General features: G+C 32.9%; 1 protein-coding gene across 1 annotated transcript in view; it reads left to right on the top strand.

Moving 5' to 3' along the window:
- Positions 1 to 22,428, top strand: part of LOC145692677 (uncharacterized) — a 1,521,027-nt gene extending 1,498,599 nt beyond the window's left edge. The window contains exons 429-434 of the mRNA XM_081768059.1: positions 2,112 to 2,162; positions 7,701 to 7,790; positions 10,714 to 10,758; positions 18,793 to 18,831; positions 20,499 to 20,556; positions 22,275 to 22,428. Of these exons, the coding sequence (XP_081624185.1) occupies positions 2,112 to 2,162; positions 7,701 to 7,790; positions 10,714 to 10,758; positions 18,793 to 18,831; positions 20,499 to 20,518 (245 nt within the window). The 3' untranslated portion in view covers positions 20,519 to 20,556; positions 22,275 to 22,428. The remainder of the gene's footprint in view (positions 1 to 2,111; positions 2,163 to 7,700; positions 7,791 to 10,713; positions 10,759 to 18,792; positions 18,832 to 20,498; positions 20,557 to 22,274) is intronic.
- Positions 22,429 to 25,360: the final 2,932 nt, after the last annotated feature.

Raw genomic sequence — 25,360 nt, 5'->3', positions numbered from 1 at the left:
TTGGTAATATATAGAACTTGACCTATTTATATCTTATATATCAAAGTACTCCGCATGACTAGTAGATTAAGAATATAATATGCACTACCCAATTATATCCTATATCAAGGTAATGAACCCAAAAATGAATGTTTCACTGTAAATATTCCATATTAATTAATCTCACTATCACGCCGTAGAGTGATGGTGATACAGTAAGTTACGTGGCTCTCGCACCTTAAAAACAAAGGCCAAGTCATGGCAGCACCATCTTGCCAGGACCGTGATGTGTGAGTTAAATGACTTTCACACATGGCCAAAAATTAAAGGAAAGCTCCGGCAAACAACATTCAGCCGGAGCCTTCTTCCTCTCATTACCTGGGCCTTGTCATGACTAGACGGCTTAAACCCTGAAGGGCGAACAATCGGGTTTATAGCGAGTTTTAAAAGTTGTTGGAATCGAGTAAATGAGTTCAACTTGCCACCATGACTAGTTTTCCCTAATTAGTAATTCAAAATCTATTGAACGTTTTTGTACCGTGCTATCTATCAAACAACTCGTCTAGATGAGCAGTTGACAAATATATGATGAACATACTTATCTGACAAGTATATAGGTGAAATTGTGGAAAATATAGAAATTGAAATACGTGTACCGAATGTGTCCATCTAATCATAACAATGAGTCACATTAGCTGTGATACCAAATGACTTATTGTTGACTAGATATTATGGTTATGCATTTCTCAATTTTATAGGTCCACTAATATAGAATATTTATAGTGAAATAATCATGTTTTTTGGTTTTATTCATTAATATAATATATAATTGAGTAGTGCATATTATATTCTTAATATACTAGTCATGCAGATTACTTTGATATATAGGACATATAGATCAAGTTGTTCCATATATTCCAACCCTGAAGGGGTGGGGCCATTTCTGGGCAAGAAATTAAAACTTTCTTTGGAACATACTCGACAGACCCTTTCAGGAAATATATAGATTATCCCCAGATTTAAAGTTCAACTTTGCAGTCAATCCTGGTAAGATGAATTTTTAATTAATCAAACTACTTTCTTTGTAAATTTTCTGTTAGACATTGTCAGCCAAGTAATCTCTAAATCTACAACACTATATAATTTATTCTACTGTTTTAAACATCATGTACTGTTCGACTAATAACAAAGAAATGAACCTAACGTTAAAACATTTTCTGTAAACTATAGAGATAATGGTTAGAAAAGCAAATGCTTACAAGCCAGTTCAAAAAGTCTATTATTTTCTTCATTTATCATACACATCAGTTTCTTTGTTTGTTTTAACTCTACATTGCAATTGCATTCCTATAGCTTGTATAAGCTTAGCACATCATCGAAAATCGAAATCAGGAATGTAAACACAGGCTTTCATGGCAAATACGTTACATTTTATACTTGTTCATTGTTTCAACAATGCATTTAATTTTTATAATTTCAACGTAAACAATATATTATTCAAGGACTTTTTATTCGTAGTTACTTTCTAGATAACCGGAAAACATATGTTACTGTTTCAACAATGCATTTAATTTTTGTAAATAACATAAACGATATATTATTAAAGCACTTTTTATTCGTAGTTAATTTTAACATAAACGAAAAACGTATATTTTATGCTTGTCCATGGTTTCAACAATGTATTTCATTTTTATAAATTCAACGTAAACAATATATTATTAAAGTACTTTTTATTCATAGTTAATTTCAAGATGAACGAAAAACATATTTTATGCTTGTCCATGGTTACAACAATGCATTTAATTTTTATAATTTCAACACAAACAATATATTATTAAAGCACTTTTTATTTGTAGTTAATTTCTAGATAAACGGAAAACATGTTCCCATAACTTTAATCAATATTTAAAACTCGCTTGACTAGTAGATAGAAGTGATCCTCCCGTAACTGTCTAGTTAAAATTTAAAGAAAACCCAGAAAACTAGAAAATAATTTCGATCCGGTTTTCGTATTTGTTCTTAACCCTTAGTAAATAAATATATCACGTACATTACTTACATCTTGTCCTCTTTACAATTTTAACATGAAATTTAAAATTGATAACTTATTTCCATTGTTTCACAATGCTTAGGACTTAGGTCAGCTGCACAAAGAAGAATCTCAAGCAACCAAAAAGGATCAGGTAAACTTTGGACAAACCTTAATACACATACATTCCATAATTTTTCAAAACATCAGAAACTATATCTTTTTATTTTTATATCATACCTGTATAATAACATACATGTTGCTTTTTTTCTTTCACTGTAAAAAAATGAATTAAATACTTAATTTTACATCCCACTGTTACGCTCTTTAGTCTGAAAATACAGATTATGAATGAAAGTAGGAGATTATTTCAAAAAAATAATGGAGTGAGAGTGTGAGACGAAATGAGAGAATCCCGGGAAAACCTCCTCAAACAATGTTGTCTATCACAAACTGATACGGTGTGGGATCGAACCAGAGAGTTTTCACATCAAAAGTGACAACTCTACCGCTGAACCGGTGCGGCCCCTTTCATTGTAAACATATTGTTTCTTAGACTTATGGACTAGTAGTGTTTAGATAAGTTTTTTTATTGAAAATATGCAAAAAAAGATTGATTACGTTCAAAAGTTTCTATCATATTTAGCGTCTTTCTCTTCCTGTCTTCCAATTAGACAGGGTGTAAATAAAATATCGTTACCAAACTTCGGGAGATGATTCCTGATATCAAAAGAGGAGAAAAAGTTCTCTTGCAATTTGTCGATTTCAGCTTCGGTTTCGAGATACAGGGTTGCAAACCTGGAATCTCAAATCAACTCCTGATAATTGGAACTGAACACAAACATGAGGACAAACTTCGGGAGGTGGTTCCTGAGATCAAAGCTAGAGAAAAAATTATCTTGTAGTTTCTCGAATTCAGATTCGTTTGCGAGATACAGAGTGTCCAATTTGGACTTCAAAAAGCAATTCCGTTCAATGGGAATACATGAAATACTTAACAGGCTATCAGAAGCGAAACATTATTAGAAAAGTTGCTTGTCCGAAAGTAGTGTGTAGCAAGACGCTGAGGATTAGGGGAGAACGAGTAATGCCATCAAGTTGCCAGTGATGCCATTCTGGTATATCGAGTTTGGTTTGCATATTGCACTGTCATATTATTAGGCACCTATGTATTCACTAATAAGTGTATGCAACATATAAAGCAGAGAACAGAGAGTCATTGTCTTTTTTTTTTTTTTTAACAGTACAGTTGTTTATGAAGTCGATTTTGGATTCCAAGTTGGCAACTCTGTATCTCGAAACCGAAGCTGAAATCGAGAAACTGCAAGAGAACTTTCTTTCTTGTTTTGATCCCAGGAATCACCTCCCGAAGTTTGTCCACATGTTTGTGTTCAGTTCCAATTGTCAGGAGTCGATTTTGGATTCCAAGTTGGCAATCCTGTACCTCGAAACCGAAGTTGAAATCGAGAAACGGCAAAGAGGACATTATCTCTTGTTTTGATCTTAGGAATCACCACCCAAAGTTTGCAACGACCTTTTCTTTACACCCTGTATATTATTTCTTATAAAACTTTGGAGAAGTGTATTATTTGAGTCAACAACTAATCTTTTGCTTCTCTCTTTTGTTTTACGAAAATTTCTTTACATATTTACTTTCTTTGTCTGTCGAGGAGACAAAAAAGTCTCAATAACTGCTTGATGGATGATCTTCTATTTTGGATAAGATTTAGAAGATCAAAGGTTAGGGATAAAGTTTATTGGTGAGAAGATGATCTATAAGGGTGACACCAATATATGGTCAGTGAAAAACTTGTCCCTCAAGCATTATAGGGTGAAATGCACAGTTATTGGTCACTTAAGGAAAATTTTGACTTTGGTGTTCAGTGGTGCCCTTATTTCTTGCAATTTAAAACTAATTTTTTTTTAAGTGGACTTATAGGGATATTAGCTTTCGATTTCGGTTATTCTTTTTGTTCTAAGTTATACAGCAATTTTACAGAATCTCTTTTTGTAAAAATATGCGAAAATGTACAGTAATTGGCCACATTTTTTAGTGATTGGCCGGGGTTTGTACTAGTGATTGGCCACTAAACGCAATCAAAAAAAAATTTTTTTTTTTAGTGATATACGATAATTTAAGCTTTATTTATTTATTTCAGAAAACAACAGGCGGATGCCTAATTACAGTTTTCCATCATGATAATATAATTTAAAATACACACATGATAACAAAATAATACGATTGCAAAATACTTTAAAATACATATAACATGATCTACACCTTATTTATTTAGAGTAAAATTCTGTCTATAGCTAAAAATGTCTATCTCTGGATGCTTTTCTGACACCTTATTATACAATAAACACATTTTTCTGACAGGCGATACATCCAATGCATTAGTCCTTTGCGCTGAGAGATGGAATATGCTATTATGGGGTCTGGTTGCTCTATGTGGGACGTGAAGTTTGATTTCTGATAGTAAATATTCTTAATCTACTGTACTATGTATTATTTTATGTAAGAAAGATAAAATGAAGTGAGTCCTCCTGCTTTCAAGTGATTGTAATGAATATTTGCTTCGAAGATCTTCATACTTCTCAAATTTCGGATATATCCCTGTTTCTTTATATGTTAAAAAGCGCACAAATTTATTTTGAATGTTTTCGATTTTACTTGTATATTTCTTACTATCAGAACCCCATATTATCGCTGCATATTCCACCTTAGACCTTACATAGGCAATGTATAATGTTTTGAGGACATCGGTGTTAGAAAAATCACTTCATAATCTCATCACAAAGCCAAGGTTCCTAAAGGCCTCACCAACTACTCTGTTGACATGAATATCAAATGATAGGTTTGACTGCAGAGTGACTCCAAGATCAGTTATATAATCCACTCTTTCAATTGGTGTTTGATTAATAGTATATCTGGTGGCTCAGTGGTAGAGCGTTCACCTCTGGTGCTTGGGGTTTCGGGTTCGATCCCAGCCCCCGCCAAGTGAACTTTGTGGTGGACAAACATCGTGCTCGTGGGTTTTCTCGGGATTCTCCCGTTTCCTCCCACTTTCTTCATTCCACCATTTTCACTCATCTCTCATCATCACCGTCTCCTTTAGCCTAACCGACATAACCGTGGGACGTAAAACTTAAAGATTTCATTTCATTTTCAATATTCGTCTGTATTTGTTGTGTTCCATTCGGGCTCCTTTGCACATCAGCACTATTAGTTACACTCAAATGGTTTTGATTGAAAAATTTCCATATATTGTACAAGATGACAAAATTGTTGTCTTCATTTACATCTTTCTGTTGAAGGCCATTTCTATCATTTTCTTCAAATTTTTGAATTTTATTGTTACCTACAATACTGCAAAATTTCTCAAATGAAAGAACGGGAGTGTTTCTGTTAACTTTGTGCTCACTTTTGTTCCTGAAGTTGTTAGACATTTAGAATAATCAACGGCATTAGGATCCCAAGGATCCCAACCGTTAATGATTACTGCAGGTTTTAAATAAGTTTGTACTGCATTCTGTAACACTTCGGCAAAGTTTACCTTTGTGAGTACACAATTAGGATTTTTCCTGTACCAATCGCTAATAGCTTTCTTCCAACCAGATTTTATTGGTTTAAAAGCTGCTACATCAGCTAGTTGCAAAATACGTGTCGAATTTGGGTAAAGGGCAATAAGTTATATTCCTAGTTCTTTGCAAAGGTGGCTTAACTGATACATCAAGTGAGTTTTGTGTCCATCAACGAAGAGGATGACAGGGAGCTGAACCCCTTCTTTTACAACATAAGGATAAAATATATTTGCTATATATTCATAAAACACTTCAGATTTCATCCAACCGTTTTCACTTCTACCAATTCCCCAACCTTCAGGAGCAGAGTTTATTATTACACTTGGAATTCTTTTATATGGATAAACAATCATCGGCGGACACAACTTACCATTGGCAGCGAAGCAGAACATCACTGTCAGATTTTCTTTGGAAGAGGACGTTTTTACGTCGTAAACGTTTTTATCACCTTTGAATGCAAGGACTTTACCACTCGAAGGGCAGACATGAAAATTAGTTTCAATTCCGTTGAACACTCTCCATGGTTGTGTTAGGATGTCTTGCAGTGCTGATTCCTGTAAATAACTGTATACAACCAACTGTATACAACAACCTGAAACCAACTGCGAATGCCTTTCTCACTTATACAAGCACTGGCGTACGTTACATCTTCTGCAGTGCGCTGAGTCAGTTCCGGATGTCTCTTTAGAAAAGCCTGCAATATTGTAAAAAGGAAAAAAAAATAGTCTCTCTAATAAACTAGAAATAAAGTTTAGAAATATAGGCCCTATCTTTAAATTTTAGGTTTCCGATATAAATTTCTACACTGACAACAAGAACATAAGAAATCACGTTTAATAATGCTATGAATGTCACCAATACTATTATTGCCATCTCTTAGTGGTCGACTAATGTTTGATTCCATGCAGTTTGAATTAAGTTTTTGTAAGTGAATACATAGATTAGTAGACCTAAGTAGAAACATAAGTATTAATGCAGATATCAATTGAGCTTACCGAACAATAGTCTCTTCTTTCTCTTTAGATAAAATAGGGGAAGGACCAAACGTGTTCTTGCAATCGGGGTTCTTTACCTTATATTGTAACGTAGCTCTTGGAATTCCATATTTCTTTGCTATGGATCTCTGAGATGCTTTTGTTTCATGTAACTCACTGAGAGCCTTCTCTATAATATCCTTATCGTAAGGCATTTTAGCAACTTTTGGCATTATTGCGATTACGACTGCAAAGCCTGAAACAGAAAATCGAGAAATCAGAACTGTACATAATGATTGGCCACCCGATATATTTAGTTATTGGCCAGCATGCCAACAACTGGTAAATACATTCAGATTAACGTGAGAAAAAGATATGTTTCATAAAGTGCATAATAAAGGCTAAGAATACATAGTAATTGGCATACGTGGCCAATGACTGTAAATGAAGAGTAATCAGGTTATAGTTATTAGCCACCGCCAGAAAATGAAGAAAATAAAAAAATAGATATAATAAATTCTGTTATATAGTGCTTCAAAGCTTAAGAAATCCATTATCATCAATTACCACAAGCAAAACAACTTTAAATCCTGAAAGCGAGTGATTTATTGTTAAAAGAATCCTTAAGCATTTCATAAGACTTACCTAGAATTTCAGACTGATCCGCACATGTCTTCACTTCCGAAACTCTAGCATTACAAAGGCACAATCTTGCGGAAGAATGACGATTTACAAACAAAGAAAAGACAATCGCCGTCCGCTTCAGCAGCATAATTACGAGAAATTTCGAAGCACGTCCTTATTATTGTACTTTTAATCGCAATGTGGCCAATTACTATTTGATGGCCAATGACTGTATGCTTTACCCTATTACCCCTTTGTAGTTTACTTCGACTGTATCTAAACGTTAGACTGGTTGCATAACACTCAAACCAAACTCCTTTACGTTATGTACACTGAACACTACCAATTGTTTCAAAACAATAGTTCTACAACAGGAAAACTAACGAAAAAAACATTGTTTATTATGTACATCTACTGCATGTTATCTATTTCAATCCTTACATTACAAAAAGCTGTGATATTTAGAAATAATTTCATTATTTGTTTTATTTTTATTATCTATGAAACAGGGTTTAGAATGAGCCGTCCGAAATCTGGTACAAGATCAATGAAATCTCCAGAGGTAGCCGCAACCACTACAAAGAAACCTTCATCTAATGGTGAGTAGGACTATGACCTCTTTTCTTACGAGTAATTCTATTTTTCAGACATTGTACTAACACACTCAGGAATTCTAACAATATTTCATTTCATTATTGTTTAGACAAATGTATTTAATTACCTTATATAATAGAGTATTACACTTAGTTAATGCTGTTCTTAGCATATTAAATATGTAATTAAATTAAATTTTATTACAGTATTACTATTTGTCATTTCATTTCATTTTCTTCAATGAGAACATATAGTGATGAGAGTTGCGTTTGTATTATGTTTTAGTTTTTACTTAACCATAATTTTCTGCCTTTGATATACATTCTGTAACTCAATTCTTCTTCATAGGATATTGAAATTATTTCCGAATAATTGATCACTAAATGGATTTATTTTACACTATTTATTACATCCACTTTTATATTACATCAAATTTTATAAATAAGTAAACTCTAAATTTCTATCTATTCTCAGTAGAATAGTATAAACTCGCATCTGTATACTATTTATTACATCGAATCTTATAAATAAGTGAACTCTAAATTTCTATCTATTCTCAGTAGAATATTACAAACTCGCATCTGTATACTATTTATTACATCGAATTGTATAAATAAGTGAACTCTAAATTTCTATCTATTCTCAGTAGAATAGTACAAACTCGCATCTGTATACTATTTGTTACATCGAATTGTATAAATAAGTAAACTCTAAATTTCTATCTATTCTCAGTAGAATAGTACAAACTCACATCTGTATACTATTTATTACATCGAATTGTATAAATAAGTAAACTCTAAATTTCTATCTATTCTCAGTAGAACAGTACAAACTCGCATCTGTATACTATTTATTACATCGAATTGTATAAATAAGTAAACTCTAAATTTCTATCTATTCTCAGTAGAATAGTACAAACTCGCATCTGTATACTATTTATTACAACGAATTGTATAAATAAGTGAACTCTAAATTTTTATCTATTCTCAGTATAATAGTACAAACTCGCATCTGTATACTATTTATTACAACGAATTGTATAAATAAGTGAAATCTAAATTTCTATCTATTCTCAGTATAATAGTACAAACTCGCATCTGTATACTATTTATTACATCGAATTGTATAAATAAGTAAACTCTAAATTTCTATCTATTCTCAGTAGAATAGTACAAACTCGAATCTGTATACTGTTTATTACATCGAATTGTATAAATAAGTGAAATCTAAATTTATATCTATTCTCAGTAGAATAGTACAAACTCGCATCTGTATACTATTTATTACATCGAATTGTATAAATAAGTGAACTCTAAATTTCTATCTATTCTCAGTAGAATAGTACAAACTCGCATCTGTATACTATTTATTACATCGAATTGTATAAATAAGTGAACTCTAAATTTTTATCTATTCTCAGCAGAATAGTGCAAACTCGCATCTGTATACTATTTATTACATCGAATTGTATAAATAAGTGAACTCTAAATTTCTATCTATTCTCAGTAGAATAGTACAAACTCGCATCTGTATACTATTTATTACATCGAATTGTATAAATAAGTAAACTCTAAATTTCTATCTATTCTCAGTAGAATAGTACAAACTCGCATCTGTATACTATTTATTACATCGAATTGTATAAATAAGTAAACTCTAAATTTCTATCTATTCTCAGTAGAATAGTACAAACTCGCATCTGTATACTATTTATTACATCGAATTGTATAAATAAGTGAACTCTAAATTTCTATCTATTCTCAGTAGAATAGTACAAACTCGCATCTGTATACTATTTATTACATCGAATTGTATAAATAAGTAAACTCTAAATTTCTATCTATTCTCAGTAGAATAGTACAAACTCGCATCTGTATACTATTTATTACATCGAATTGTATAAATAAGTGAACTCTAAATTTCTATCTATTCTCAGTAGAATAGTACAAACTCGCATCTGTATACTATTTATTACATCGAATTGTATAAATAAGTAAATTCTAAATTTCTATCTATTCTCAGTAGAATAGTACAAACTCGCATCTGTATACTACTTATTACATCGGATTGTATAAATAAGTAAACTCCAAATTTCTATCTATTCTCAGTAGAATAGTACAAACTCGCATCTGTATACTATTTATTACATCGAATTGTATAAATAAGTAAACTCTAAATTTCTATCTATTCTCAGTAGAATAGTACAAACTCGCATCTGTAATTAAAATTCCTGATTCTGTTTATCTAAGGAACATTTTTGTTCTTAATATAAACTTTCTTACACAGGATGTTACAAATATATGTCACAATATTTTGGGAACTGATTCATCACATCAAAATAAATAAATAATAAAAAAAAACATATGAACCTGTGCTCAAAACAGGATAGTTTCGGAGTTATAGGGTGCCGAAAACAAGTGAAACAAGTGAACTTTAAAAAGTTCATAGCTCCATTATTATAGGACCTATCGTAGTCGGGTCAAGACATCACTGAGGACCTGGTATGTGGACTAGAATGCTTCAGCACTGGTACAAAAATTTCAAATTTTTAGAGGTAGGTAGAGAGTAATCAAATACTCCCAACCAGCCTCTCTAGAAATGATTGTGCAAGTACCGAAGCTTCTGAAAGATGGATATTTGGATAGTTAACATACTAGTTCCTCAGTGATGTCTTGACCTCACTACGATCGATCCTATAGTAGTGTAACTATGAATATTTAAATTTTATTTTTTCACTTTTCTGCATCCTGTAACTACAAAACTATGCACTTCAGATTACAGGTCACAGGTTCATTTTTTTTGATGTGAGGAAACTATTCCCATAATATTGTGACCAATTTCTGTAACACTATGTATATATATATATATATATATATATATATATAAATGAATAATTCAAATATGCTTTTCCTTTGACTTATTCTTCAGGTAAAACTACTTTAGTGGAGCCAAAATCAAACGGGCCAAGGAGAGGTAATAATATTGTATTTCGCTAACTTCAATTATTTTACATTTTTAATGCATAATAACTTGCAGGTATTTACTCACAGAGTGTTATAAAACAAATGCCTATTTCTCCATGATATATACCAAACAAGCTGTTCCCTTTCCTAACTATTTCTTGAACTGTCAAGTTTTTATAATTGTTAATTGTAAGAAAACCTGCATGGCTCTGCGTACTGTAGTCACTAACACTCTCGCCTTTACTTCGAACGGTCCCTGGTTTGATTTCGGGTGGGAACACTCAATCGGAAAGTTGTAACAACTTTTTAAGGCCAGCAATCCTGAGTGAGTTTTTTCTGGGTTTTTCTCATTCACATCATGCAAATGCCGGGATAATGCTATGGTTGCCAACTATAAAAAATAAAATTACCGGCACCCCCTCGAAATTCTCTATGACATAGGCCTAATTGTGAAGTATCTCCGTTCGGATTTAGCCATTGGAAGGAAATCTATCGTGGGTAAAAGTGCATTAACACTTGTATTCTGCATATCTTAAGTACATTCTGTAATAAGCTTAATAGATACATTGTGCTAAAAATGAGAAACTGAAGTCGGTATTGATCATTTTATTATATTTACCAATAACTGCCACTTCTTTAAGATTATCGAAGCATACGAACAAAAGTATATTAATCCTTACGTGAAAATTTGAATTTACAAAATGAAATTTACATTTTAAAGTTATACTTCAACTACAGGAAATTACTTTAAGAAGTCCTAAGGAAGGAAGTTGGAAGTTTAAGCAAAATTATCATATACAGCAGCTAGAGTTGTGAAACTAAACAATGCAACATTGTACTAACGAAATGCCTAAAAGTTATTTACCAACAATCGATGGACTATTTAAATTTATTGCTATATTTATGCAGCACAATTATGACAAATTGTTTTCTTTTTCTTCAATGAGGCATTCTTTATTATTTCGTTTATATTTTTAAGTGTTTTCAGAAAGATATTTAATTTCATTTAACACATTTGAAACATTTTTTTTGAATATTGAAAATTCATTGCCACAGAAACAAATAGTTGTCATAGACATAATTATGGACAGAAGATACATTACACTAATTCTTTAGTGTATACTTCCGTCTGTATTGTTGAAAACAAGGTTTCACAAATAAAATCTAATTGTTATCAAATTTCTTATGTTAAACAAATGAAAAAATTGCCATAGATTAAAAGAAAATATATCGCTTAATATATAATACAACGGAAATTTGCATTTGTAAAGGCAGTGCTGAAGAATTTCGATGTTTGATATTTTGTTCTGGATTACAGATTTCAAAATACCGATCCTAAAGAGGCTGGCAAGAAGTTTGAACCAACACTGGCCTTAATCAACGTAATAGTAATATTTCTGATCAGGATGGTGAGATACCGTTCAGTTGTCAACCCTAGGTAATACCTAAGACATAGGCCTATGTCCTACCCCGCTTCCTTCCTTCCCAATTTCCTTCTTCTTTCTCCCTTCTCCGGATAGTGTAATCGCCAAGTGATATCATTCTTCATATTTGACTGACTTAAGGCCATAGGTGCTGGCAATTCACATAAATATGTATAAATAAATAAAACCTGCAATTTTGCTAGAGAAATAAAGCCCATTTGGAAGCTTATTCCACACAGTCATCCTCCTCCTTCTTCAGTGCTTTACAATGACTGATATTTGGTAAGTGGCGCCTTTATGTGAGAGGAAGGATGCTAAAAATGTTCTTTGAACAGTAACGTCATTTCAAGTTTTACTAGGCTAGGGCAGGGTTGAATCCAGGGGTAGCTCGGCGGGAATCCCCCCCGAAGAAAATTCATTCCCCCCGAAGAAACGCAAAAAAATTCAGTCACAAAATGTAGAAATTACTTCACCCAATTATTGGCTTTCTTTCCGTGCACGTGCAGACGAAATCCGATCTCTCAATATACATATAAATGACGCAGACACATTCTATATAAATATTAAACATGTAACATCTAAGATAGAATACCAAATAGTCAATAAAACTTGTATTTCTTAACGCTATGACCGAGTTTGGCAGAACATGAAATTGTCAACTGTTGAAGAAAGGTTTGTATTTTAGTAGGTACTATACGCTCGCCCTATATTATATATAAGTAGGTAGCACTAGCACAGATTGAGATAGGAAAGTAAAGATAGGGAAGATCTATCGATCATTCCATATGATCTCTGATGTCAGCAGACTTCAGTTCTTGAAAATGTACAGTTCTTGCATTATTTGAAATAGAGCGCCTAAATCCCATTTCTCGCATCGGAAGTAACAGACGTAAATGTGTTTTACGATTGTTAAAGTAAACACACCTTTCTTTAACTAAAAATAATTCAATTAAAGGGTGAGATTCAGAGGATGTCATTTAGAGGGATCAGAGAGGAACAGTTATCCCTCCTGGGTAAGAGATTTATATAGAATTTATGAATATGACAGTAGTAGATAAGTGAAAGATTGCCATTGAAGGTGATGAAGATCCTTCTCAGTGCCGTGCCATGGGGGAGGGGCAAGCGGGGCGACGGCCCCGGGCGCCGAATTAAGGGGCGCAAAATTCGGGAGGGAAAAAGAAAAGAAAAGAAGGAAAGAAAAACAGAGGAATGAAACACATGTGCACATGTATAAAGTGAAAGGAAAAAAGTAATGAAAAGTGCTCAAAGTCAAGCAGGGTTTACTTTTTAAAATTTTCTCACTTTCGCGGTTGGTCTGTCTACTTCACTCATATATACGGGGGTGCTGTCGTATACTCTCACGCCAAGCGGTGATTTTCCACGACACGGCACTAATCCTACTGAAGATTTCATAAACTAAACTATTGATGTGTATGCAGTGAAAAAACCAAGGCTAATATGCTTGATTTAGAATCAGAAGTGTGAGAAAGAATGATAACTTTTTGTTAAGATATTCCTATATATGTTTGTTTTAGGACAAAAAATATTTGAGTTAATTTAAATCTTCTTAAAAAGTACTACATTAGTAACAAACAGTAACTACTGAATATAGGAAATAATAACAAAAATAGTTACTGTAAATACCAGTTAAAGTTTGGTCTAAAATATTTTTGCCAGCCTTTATTTAATGTTTTAGATAAAATTAAACGATTGTTTTTTTTAATTATAATCTCACATTGAATATTTATCAGCAATTAGTCTCAATATTAGGTAAGATGTGAATGGAATTGTTAAATATGTTGCTTTCTTGCAAAAATACAGAAAAACAATCACCCCCTCGAGGAGTTGACATTTCCCCCGGGTGGAAATGTCTTAATTCAATACTTGGCTAGGGCTTGAGGGAGAACCAAGTTGTCCACAAGCATAAGAGTTTCACGTTTTTTTTTTTTTTGTTAGTATATTAGTATTTAGTTTATTAAAAACACGTGTTCCTAAAACTCAGGGGAAGAAGAGGCAATTGCCCTCATGCCTTTCCCTGATACCTGTCTGTAAAGTATGGTCAAGGAGACAAAAATTTAAGTTTTGAGTATGCCTCAAAATATGGGAAGGAAAGTGTCTTTAAGCTCTTCCTGCAGTAAGTTCGATATTGTGGTTTAATTGCGTATTGAGTTATGCTTGTTTCTGCAATGATAACAGGTTTCCTTCGATAAAAATGAAAAGCTTCACTTTTGTGTATACGTAACCAGATGAGAACAAAACAGTTTCGAGTTCGAAAACCCTAGAATTTCATCTTGCACATCCAGCGTTGAAAATATGTACATTTTCCTATAAATCGATATTTTTTTCCTCATAATTCGCAAATTATACTTTTGGTATGATTTGCAGATTTCATGTAACGTGACCGAGTGCATCATTCGTATATGTTAACTTTGAGAGTTGATAATGGACTATGAGGTTGTAGTAAAAAACTTGGAACTGAGAAAAACAACTATATTTTGTTTTCAGTTTTTTTCCCCTGAATAGACAGCTGACACTTCCTAGCACTACAATGCACGAAGAGTTATGGTATGCACGTTCGATCAAGGCCAGTGAACCGACTCTTATTGCTATTATTTCCTGCTCTCTAGAGCGGATTTCTCTCCCTCTTAATACAAGTGGTTCCTAACCGTCTCACGATGCGGTATCAACTTTTAAAAATATGTACTTTAAGAGGACATCAAGACCGAGATCACCATTAACACTATAACTAAAATGAAGAATATAACAAATATTTAAAATTAGCAAAAGAAATCTCCTTTCCTACGGTTTTTATTATCTTCGTACGTTTTTTACAATCTTAAAATCGTGGAAAGTTTACTTCTTAACTAATATTACAACATGATTTCAGTTATGAACAATAAATTAAATTAAATATGTTAACTTTAATTTTGCAGAAGGGTAAGTTTTTCAATAAACTGGTTGGAAATTAGCTATTCAATAAACAGACACAAATGCGTCTTTAAATGTTCCGATGAATAAGTAAAGTCAGTGGTCTATTCAGCCGGTTCTTACCAGTTCGCTAGAATCGGTTGTTAAAATATTCTGAGTTCGCAGGACCCTGTGTTATACCCAGACATAACAGTAAATTTTACCCAGTTATATCAAAGAACAGTAGATTTTAGTTTAACCATCTTTGTTTTTAGTAGAAATTCTTACAGCTACAGGGTTAAATATATGATCTTTCAGAAAAAGGTGCGTTTATTTCTTAATATCAAACGCTCAGATATCAAGAATGAGATCTGGGGACATATGAATGTAGTAGTGAGGGTTATTTGAAATGCATCGTACATACCATTATCAAAAATATGTCGATGTATTGCTAGACTATTAAGGTCTTTCCAATATCATTTGACAACCATCAATCTCGGATAATTCGTTTCCAAGATATTCGCTGTGCTACCTAATTTCGTGACACAACCTTGTGTAAGGATGCTGTGTAGGTTCTACTTGTCATTTGTGGTATCCAGTAAAAATTTTGCTTTAGTCTACATTGTACGTTTTTTCCTAAGAGAGTTGTATGTATCCATCTACTCTCTTTCTTTCCTTCTTTCTTTCTTACATATATATACGACATGTAGGTGTATACACAGAACCGTTTGTTAAAAATTTAGAATAACATCACTGGGTAAAGAAAGTCTTGCTTGTACGTATATAAAGCCATATATAGATAGATCAAAGTTAACTTTTCAATAAATAAGAACAGATAAATCTTTGTATCAGTACAAATTTTAGTGATATTTCCAATGAAGAGGGTTGTAAATAAATAGTTCTAAGACTAAGAACATTTTTAATGTCTGCTTCCAGGTTGCATTTATTTTCCGTCATAATTTAGCATTTTTCATATTTACCCCCCCCCCCCAAAAAAACACCAAATAACTTGATATAAAAAATCACGAAATAATTATTGTTCACCTCCTGTCGTGTTTTTGTTAATTAGAACACAGTGATAAACAAAACTTTTGATTTAAAACTTTCAGGATTCTTTATATATACATTAATTTACAACTGGAAAGATTTCTCTTTATACCTGAGTATATTGTGTTTTTATTTATTATTTGTTCCTTACTTTGAACAAGTATAATAGCATAAGTGCTTAATTTTGTAAATGGAATACTTTAATGTATTTTTCTTCTTTACGGCAAAGCTAACTAATGATCCTACTTCTGCAATGAAATTCAAAAGGTAAAAGGTGAGACTGGGCCAGAAAACTAATTCTAATCCTTAGCCTCAAGTGCAGGAACACTAGGAAATATGTTGGTAATTTAGTCTTCTGATTGCCCGTGCACTTTCATTCTTAGAGTCGAAGCTCAGTCGTTACAAACAAATAAATTTATAAAGTATTATATATATATATATATATATATATATATATATATATATATATATACATATATAAAAATAAATTACATGTAAGTTTTGATGTTTAGTTTAGCCAATGACTGTACGACAATTCCTGTTGGGCTTCGGAAATTTAGTGTCTATATATTAATAAGAACTTAATGATAGTTAAATTAGTTATGATATGAAAGACAGAGAATAAACCGAATTTTCTTCGGTCATATTCTCCATAGCTCACTTAATGAAAGTTAAATATTAAAAATGTGAGACTGGGAAGAGAATCAAACCAGGGTCTTTGACAAACTTTACAAGCGCTCTAATTTTTATGCCACCTAGTACTTCATTATTCAATGTCATAGATAAGGCCCGTATTTATACGTAGTTTAAAAAAAAACTGAAATATGAGTTTAAAAGTCAGAAAATATGGTCTATAAAAGCATAATATGCAGTTAAGAAACAGATGTTAGGTTCACTCGTTCACAATGTTTATTTCATGTATGATAGATTTCCACAGCACAAACTACTACGAGTTTTTCTAGAGTTCCTAGTCTGAAACTTCGTCCGGTGTCCATTAAAACTAGGTATGCATGAATTATTCATATAATGTTTTAGTGCCTCAATTGTTTTTGTGAACGAACACCACATGCAAATAGTTGAATTTGGCATAGCAGCGAAAAGCGTAATGCTTTTGAAAATTGCTTCGCCCTATCTCTAATGTTGAAATTTACATTATCCATTGTTTACAATGAGAATTCGCGTGCCAAACTCTTTTGCAATGTTAAGTCTACGAGCATCGCGTTTTTCGGTGATTATTCCTCAATAGTGTGTCCAATCGGGACATGAGATTCTTATGACACTCAGAGTACGATCTCCAATCACCATGTCAAATTTGGTATAAAGAATGATTTAGGCATCTCGAAGGACTACTCGGATAAACGGACGCCTAAGTTGAGTAAAGAGGAGCCTCGATCCAATAAGTTTGTAGGCCGAAAGCGGCCTTTCAACATAAGCTGACATGATTGGACAATATTTGTACAGAAAGTTTGAAGTATTCATCTGTCAAAGATTAATTTATCTCACACTTGTACAGACTGATTTACTCGATTTTTTGTAATCTTTAATTTCAGATATACACCTTATCGAAATTCTCTTTAACATTTCTTTCCAGTTTCGCCTGGGACGGAACTTAAAAGAGTTATTTTCTTTAGATGTTCGAGTGGATCGTAGACATGGGCGCCCGAAGGGAAGGGAAGGGTGGGGCCCGGTCCCCTCTCTGGCTCACGAAAATTTATATGTAAAATAGCAAACCACATATATTAAATACCAGACGTAATATAGCAACCATGGAGATGAGCCCCCCTAGAAATTTTTTTCGGGCACCCATGATTGTTGAGATATGGTCCTTTAATTTTCACACACTTAATTGTTTCAACAATTCTTCAAGAATGTACCGTGAACAGGGTTTCTTTGTTCGAAAGGCATACTAGAAAAGAGTATCCCTTTATTCAGAAGGTCTGTAAAGGGATACCAAACATTCATGTACAACTATAGACTCAAAACTTTAATTACATAAAAAGATTCGAAACTTCAAATATATGCAGAAATGTGCAAGTATCCTTAGAATATGTAATAACGTTGTAAATATGAATTTACATATCGCACCCTTGCTACAAAGTGCCACAACTCAAAAATTGTCCATTTTATGTTATGTATATATTGGGATGCGTGAGCCTGCCCTCTATCCGGCAATACTAGAAGCTGCGTGATAGTGCTAGTTTCACTAGTGAATAGCATTAATGTGAATGTATTAAATCACTTTTAAATGCGATTTACTCAAAACTAACTTTTTTTGAATTATGGCACTTTTGTAGTAAGGGTGTAATATGTGCTTACGAACTTTTGAAACAACTGGGCTTTACTCACAGGCATTTTCTTATAGATACATTGATATGAATTTCCAAGCACAACAGCGGTTGTGGTGCAGTTTATTTAACTTGAAACTCACGAGTGAAAGTGAGTATCTGGATAACGAATAAATTAGATAATTTAAGGATTAGGTAGTAGGCACGGTAAGCTACAGGACCATATTCGATTCTCAGTCCAGTCTCACACATTTTCACTTTTCAAGTTTCAATAAAGACGCAAGTAGAAGGAGTAACTTCTAATCTATATCTTATGTATACATTTTTCATTAACTTTAAAGTACAAAATCATTTATTAAATCACCACATTATTGTTCATAGGCTCGAAAATACCAGCAAGAACGCTGCAAGGTAGAAGACGTAAGTAAATTCTAATTACAAGCAAACATTAAACAATTGAACATATATTTATTTGTATGTATTTATGTCCATATACATGTAGAGAACAACTGCATGTTTTAATATCGTATATTGTAAAAAGAAAGTGATTTGCTCAACAGCATTTATTAAAAGATAATTACAGTAGATAGTATTAATACATCACAGAAACAAAATGTTTGTTTTCAGCTTTATTTTACATTGTAATGTTACTTTCTATAGCCAGGGCCGGCTCTACTATATATTCAACACATGCAGTAGCGTACCCAGGAATTTATTTCGGGGGGGGTCCAAACTAAATATGAAGCTATTTTATATTAAAATTGCTAAAATTGCCCCTAAAATTAGGCTAAATTTTTAAAAAGTCGAAATTTCGGGGGGGGGGTCCGGACCCCCGTGTCCCCCCCCCTCCGTACGTCCCTGAACACATGCATTTGCACGGAGCGACAAGATTTTAGGGTTGGCAAAATTTGTCATAACTATATTATTTAAAATAAATATTTCTTGTTGGAAACAGACTTCATCATGATGGTAGTTAAATTTACTAAGCTAGCCTTCTATTTCAACACTACATTCTTAAATCATGTTTAGGTCGCATTAGTTTAAGGTCACATGGACAGTACTAAAGCAAACGGCCAAACAAATCCCAGCAGAAATTGCTTGATTGTTGTCAAATACAAGAACACAATTCTCGAACAGTAGCGAACATCTGTTCCATTTAGTTAATTATCGCAGTTTTGATATGGAAAGTAGCCTTGTCTTTGTCGTAAACAAGTTTCTTATAGTTGAAAGTGGAAACAAGTCCTTTTTTTTTATTTTTTAACAGATGTACGTAGAAGGAAAATTCAAAAATAAAGATAAAAGAGCTAGTTGCACTGGAATTGATAACTGGTATATTGATATTGAAGCTATAAAATTATTACTCTTCCCTGCAGATGTGTTTGCTTTATCTTTCACTGACATAATAGATTATTATTTAAAGAAAGGAACAAACACAATGAGATTGTCTTTGTAGTGTTCAGGCCTTTCTGAGTACGGATGCCCTTTCCCTCGCCTTCGCTGTTCATGGAGGAGTAGCATACGTAAAATCGTGGCTTTTAAGATTCTTTCTTTCTGGAAAAAGGAGACAGCAAATGATGCCATTTCACTGGGCGGCAAATTTCGCAGGACCGGCCCTGTCTGTAGTACCTACTAATCAACAAAATTATTAAAACTAGTTTTGATAATAAACCTCTTTTGTGTGTGTGTTATTTCTCCTCCGGAAGAAGAATAGCATTAATGACTTTTATTTCAAAATCTTTCTAATGTATTTTATTAAGAACAGCACATTTTGAGTAAAGTAAACTTAATTATGTTAATAACTCTGATTATGCACGAAAAGTCATTTTAGAATTGAACAACAGTAAGCAAAATTAAACACTTGAGTGATATTATTATTAACACTGTAAAATTTTATTTAATAAATTTCCTAAAACAACTAAAATGTTCAACGTTTGTATTTCATGAATATTACAATGACATCAAAATATTGAGGAAACATACTGATGATTAAAATAACACTGTATTGCATTTATGAATTATTATAATTTATTTTAACAATATTAGTCTTAAGTGAGTTTTTTTTTAAATGTTTTGTTTCTTAATGACAGAAATGTGGAGGAATGGGTGAAACACCATGAATGAAGATTTATGGAGTGTTCATGCAAGGTATATCTATGTATTTTATTGATATCTTAAAATTAAACGACAAACAACTCGGCCTAACCGTTACGCTAATCCCAATAATAAACAGTCACGCTAATAGATTTCGCTACTTGCTCTATCACTTGCATGCTTACCGCTATTAGATTTCGCTACTTGCGCTATCACTTGCATGCCTTACGCTAATAGATTTCGCTACTTGCTCTATCACTTGCCTGCCTGATGCAAATAGATTTCGCTACTTGCTCGAACATCAGAAGTTTGTATACCATAATGTTTTACATACACACTAAACTTATTAAATCCTACGACCATGCCAATTTTGGTCAAGTTCAAGTTAGATGAATTCATCAATCGTGCTTTAGAGAAATTTGTTGATTTCACTAAGTCCAAACCCACTTTTAAAGGGCAATAATTCGGGAACCAAGGTATGAACATGATAATGTTTTATGCAAAGCTCACATATGTACTTAGCTCGTAAAGATCTACCATCATACAAAGTTTGGATAAGATTAGATGCGATTAATTGATCCCGTTTTAGTGATATTTGTTGATTTTATTGAGTCCAAATCCAAATTTGATGGTCAATAACTTGGAAACCAAAGGTCTGGACAACATAATGTGTCACATGCATGCGAAACTACTGGAGATCTATCACCGTGCTAAGAGTGGTCAAGATTGAATGAGTTTCCCTGATATTGAGCGATGCATAACATCCTTCCCAAACCTAACTTTGATAGTCAATAACTTGAAAACCAAAGGTTGAACACCGTAATACAGGCTGTTTCAAAATGAATTTCGGGATTTTAAGGTTTTATAGTATTTATTATAATTAACTTAAGATTATGAATAATACATCAAATGGAAGAGCAACTCAAGCAGTTCTGTACGCACGCATGTGCATGCACTGATTCTTCTGTCTACTATTAGAAAGCGCTAGTAACAAGGGTGACGACTAGTTGCTGCATGACGATAAAGATTTTTTGGATCGTGTTGTCTTCAGTGATGAATCGACATTTCACCTATGTGGCGATGTGAACACTCATAATGTTCGCATCTGGCCCCACGAGATGGTACAGTTACAATGAGACTTCCCTAAGTTGAATGTGTTTTGTGCGATATCCCGGCGTAAAGTTTATGGACCTTGTTTCGTATGGCCTCCACGTTCACCAGATCTAACGCTATGCGATTTTTACCTTTGAAGATTCATAAAGGATCATGTGTATGTGCTTCTGCTACCAGCTGACCTACACGACTTAGGAAAGAGTATTGAAGTTGGTGGAACAATTACTCCAAATGCAAGATCTGGGAAGAACTTACCTATGAACTCGATGTGTGCCATGTGGCGAATGGTGCTCACATTGAACACTTGTAGCAAAAACTATTTGAGTTGCTGTATTATTTATAATTGTACGTTAAATGTAATAAATACTACAGTCTTAAAACCCCGATATTCATTTTGAAACATCTTGTATTTTACATGTGCACTAATCCCGTCAATTACTACCGCCACACCAATTACTTGGTCAATATCAGGAAGTTTTCTCAATCACCTATAATATATACTACCCTTGTAATTAAGCTTTTACAGAATAATCAAATAATTATGATCTTCATTTAACAGAGTAACAACCATATTTTTTTATGTTCAATGTTCAAAATTTGTTCATCCTATTACCTCTGATATTGCATTAATTTTTATTTATGTATTTATTATTTTATAGCAAGTTCAAGAAGTTTGGGCCATGGCACTGCAGTAAAATCTCCATCACAGAAAGGAAGAAAGAGAACATCTAATTAATAAGAATTTGTTTATATTTGAAAAACCAATTTTGTATAAAGAATTGTAAATAGTTATCATTTAAATAAAATGTATTTCAAAACAAATTGATTTGTGTATTGTTTTCATAATGAATTTATCAAATGATGAACGGCCGTACAAACTTAACGCGGTTCGTCTTTTGACAGATGATGATAAATAACCACAATTAAATTATTTTCCTTTTACGGATGAAAAATAATGGGCTTCTTTCACAACTTTTACCTATCTAGTTTAATCTTTGAAGTTTACCACTATTTGCTACTCATTTTTCTACTAAAGTGTTTTGATATTTTGGTTTTTAAAAAGAAAATTACGTTGGGTTGACTGAAATGAATTGAAAATGAAATGAAATATTTGAGGCTAAAGGAGACGGTGATGATGAGGAATGAATGAAATAGTGGAACGAAGAAAGTGGGAGAAAACGGAAGAACCTCGAAGAAATCCACGCACACGGTGTTTGCCCACTACAAAGTTTACTTGGCGGGAGCTTGGGTCGAATTCGGAACTCAAAGCACCACAGGTTAATGCTCTAGCACAAAGCCACCGCGGCCCTGGATTAACTGAATTACTCCGCTGGTAAAAGGAGAATTAATTTCAACACATGCCATGGGAATATGTTTGTTTAAAAGCGTGTTATCCCATTTGAGATAGTAAATGCACAGGTACGTGACTTGAAATTTTGGAATATTGCTTTAGATCTTTATAAGCAAAATGATTTAACGTCCCAACTAAATGCACTTTATGCTAAAGAATAGAGATGTGTAATGAAAGTCTATGATTATGATAGAATCGGTGGAAGGAAAATGAGGGAAAGTATTAGGGTAACGTGAGAAAACTCATTGACACGATGTTGTCTACAACAAACTAACACATATATTAGAATCGATTCAGGCAAAACTCTCTCAAGAAGTAAATGTTCTACCAATGAGCCACTACACATCAATTTTTAAATGCTTATATTTCATTGGTATCAGGAAGAATAAAGTCTACTATTAAAGTAAGATCCAAAGTAATGGTGATTATTTATTTTATTTGTTTAGAACATAATTCCAGATACAGCTGAACGCTACTTTACACTGGAAATATCTAACAAATCTAAGAGATAACATAATATAATAAAAATAATAACAAAATAACATCTACGTAATAATAAGAAAGGTTAACAATAGCCGAGTAAAGTTTATAAACTAAAATGACGTCGTAGTGCAGAGTTATATGCAGCTTCAGAATTAAATAAATCTACAAGTGTGTGTGACAATCTAGGTGAAATTCTAGGTCGTACTATATGCAAAAATTGTGTATTATGTGTTTGTCTCAATGGAATTCGGAAATACAATTCTGAAAGTAGCGTTTTAGACCAGAGTTGACCGAGTGTGAGTGTATACCGATATTATCTGGGGCTAAGAGGTAAACTATGCCAAGTCACTTTTTTGCCGAAATTGAGTTATCATATTTTTCTTTGCCTACATTAGTACGAGGGACATTAGGAGTTTTTGAGATGTGGACATCTGGAACGCAGGAAGTGAATAATTTTTCCGCTAATAAACAATCGACGCAATTCAACAAAATATTGTCTTGGAGACACTTTTTCGCTTCTCCTGTGAAGTTAATATTTTATGACTTCTGCTTCTTTACTTCTCAGCCCCAGATTTGAGGTTATTGATTTTATGATGAATGTCAGGTGGTTGAATACTCGTATTTAATGTTTGTGACAGTTCGTGTTTTTTCATTGCACGTGTGCAAGGTACTCTAAAACGTACTATTCCAAGAAAGAAGTTGAGAACTGAGTTTAGCCGATATATATTATTATTATTATTATTATTATTATTATTATTATTATTATTATTATTATTATTATTATTATTATTATTATTATTATTATTATTATTATTATTATTTGAGGCACTGTAGTTTTGAACATAGGAGCAAAAGTGTTAACTACAAGGTATGGAGGCAGCTTCAATTAGAAAATTTGTTTTTGAAATTTACATTATCTCCTGTTTCTAAACCATCAGAATAGAGTTATTTTTACTTTATTTCATAAACATTTACACATAAACATAATATAACGTATTTTTGGAGCACACTATCATGAAACTTTTGTATGCCTTTAAAAAGAAATGAAATGAAATCTTTGAGTTTTACGCCCCACGTTTATGCCGGTTAGGCTAAAGGAGACGGTGATGATGAGTAATGAATGAAATGGTGGAATGAAGAAAGTGGGAGGAAACGGGAGAACCCCGAGAAAACCCACGCACACGGTGTTTGTCCACCACAAAGTTCACTTGGCGGGGGCTGGGATCGAACCCGGGACCCCAAGCACCAGAGGTGAACGCTCTACCACTGAGCCACCGCGGCCCCGCCTTTAAAAAGAGTTTTTATTTGTATTATTACAGTGTTCAAGGATAGCTTAATACTGAACGCTTGTGCATCTCAAGGCGGCCTTGCGATCGTCCAAAAATTAGATTCTCCGTTATTATATTTCAATGGGTTGAATTTATGAGTTGTTATGATGTGTTTTGTGCCCCCATTTTCCATGCTACTCCATTACAGACTAGTCTTGGCATTCAAATGAATTCATTTTTTAAAAATAATTTTTATTTCATTTTCTCATTCATGTTGTGAATTCCATTTCATGTTGATTTGATTTCAAACAAATTTTCTTATCTCTTCGAAACTAGGAGTCATTTCAACTTTCCGACGACTCTACCACTAAACAAAGTGTAAAATAAGCATGTGTATTATTAGAATTGACATAAATTAATTAAAGGACACAGATATACGCATCGTATGTTTGAAAACATTTTCTATCACTGTAAAAGAAAATTATTAACAGCTTTGTAAACTATGATTTATTCATTGTTCAAAACCTAAACTTAACACACATTTCTCGCATAAACAATAATAAAAAAACATCATTGTATTTTTTAAAGATACAAGCATTCATTATCACATTGAATGCTTTAGGTAGAAATAAAAACAAATTGT

The sequence above is a fragment of the Thermobia domestica genome, chromosome 8 (assembly GCF_964235325.1).
Source record: "Thermobia domestica chromosome 8, izTheDome1.hap1.1, whole genome shotgun sequence".
In the NCBI taxonomy this organism is placed as follows: domain Eukaryota; kingdom Metazoa; phylum Arthropoda; class Insecta; order Zygentoma; family Lepismatidae; genus Thermobia; species Thermobia domestica.
This window is presented reverse-complemented; position numbering and strand designations above follow the sequence as displayed.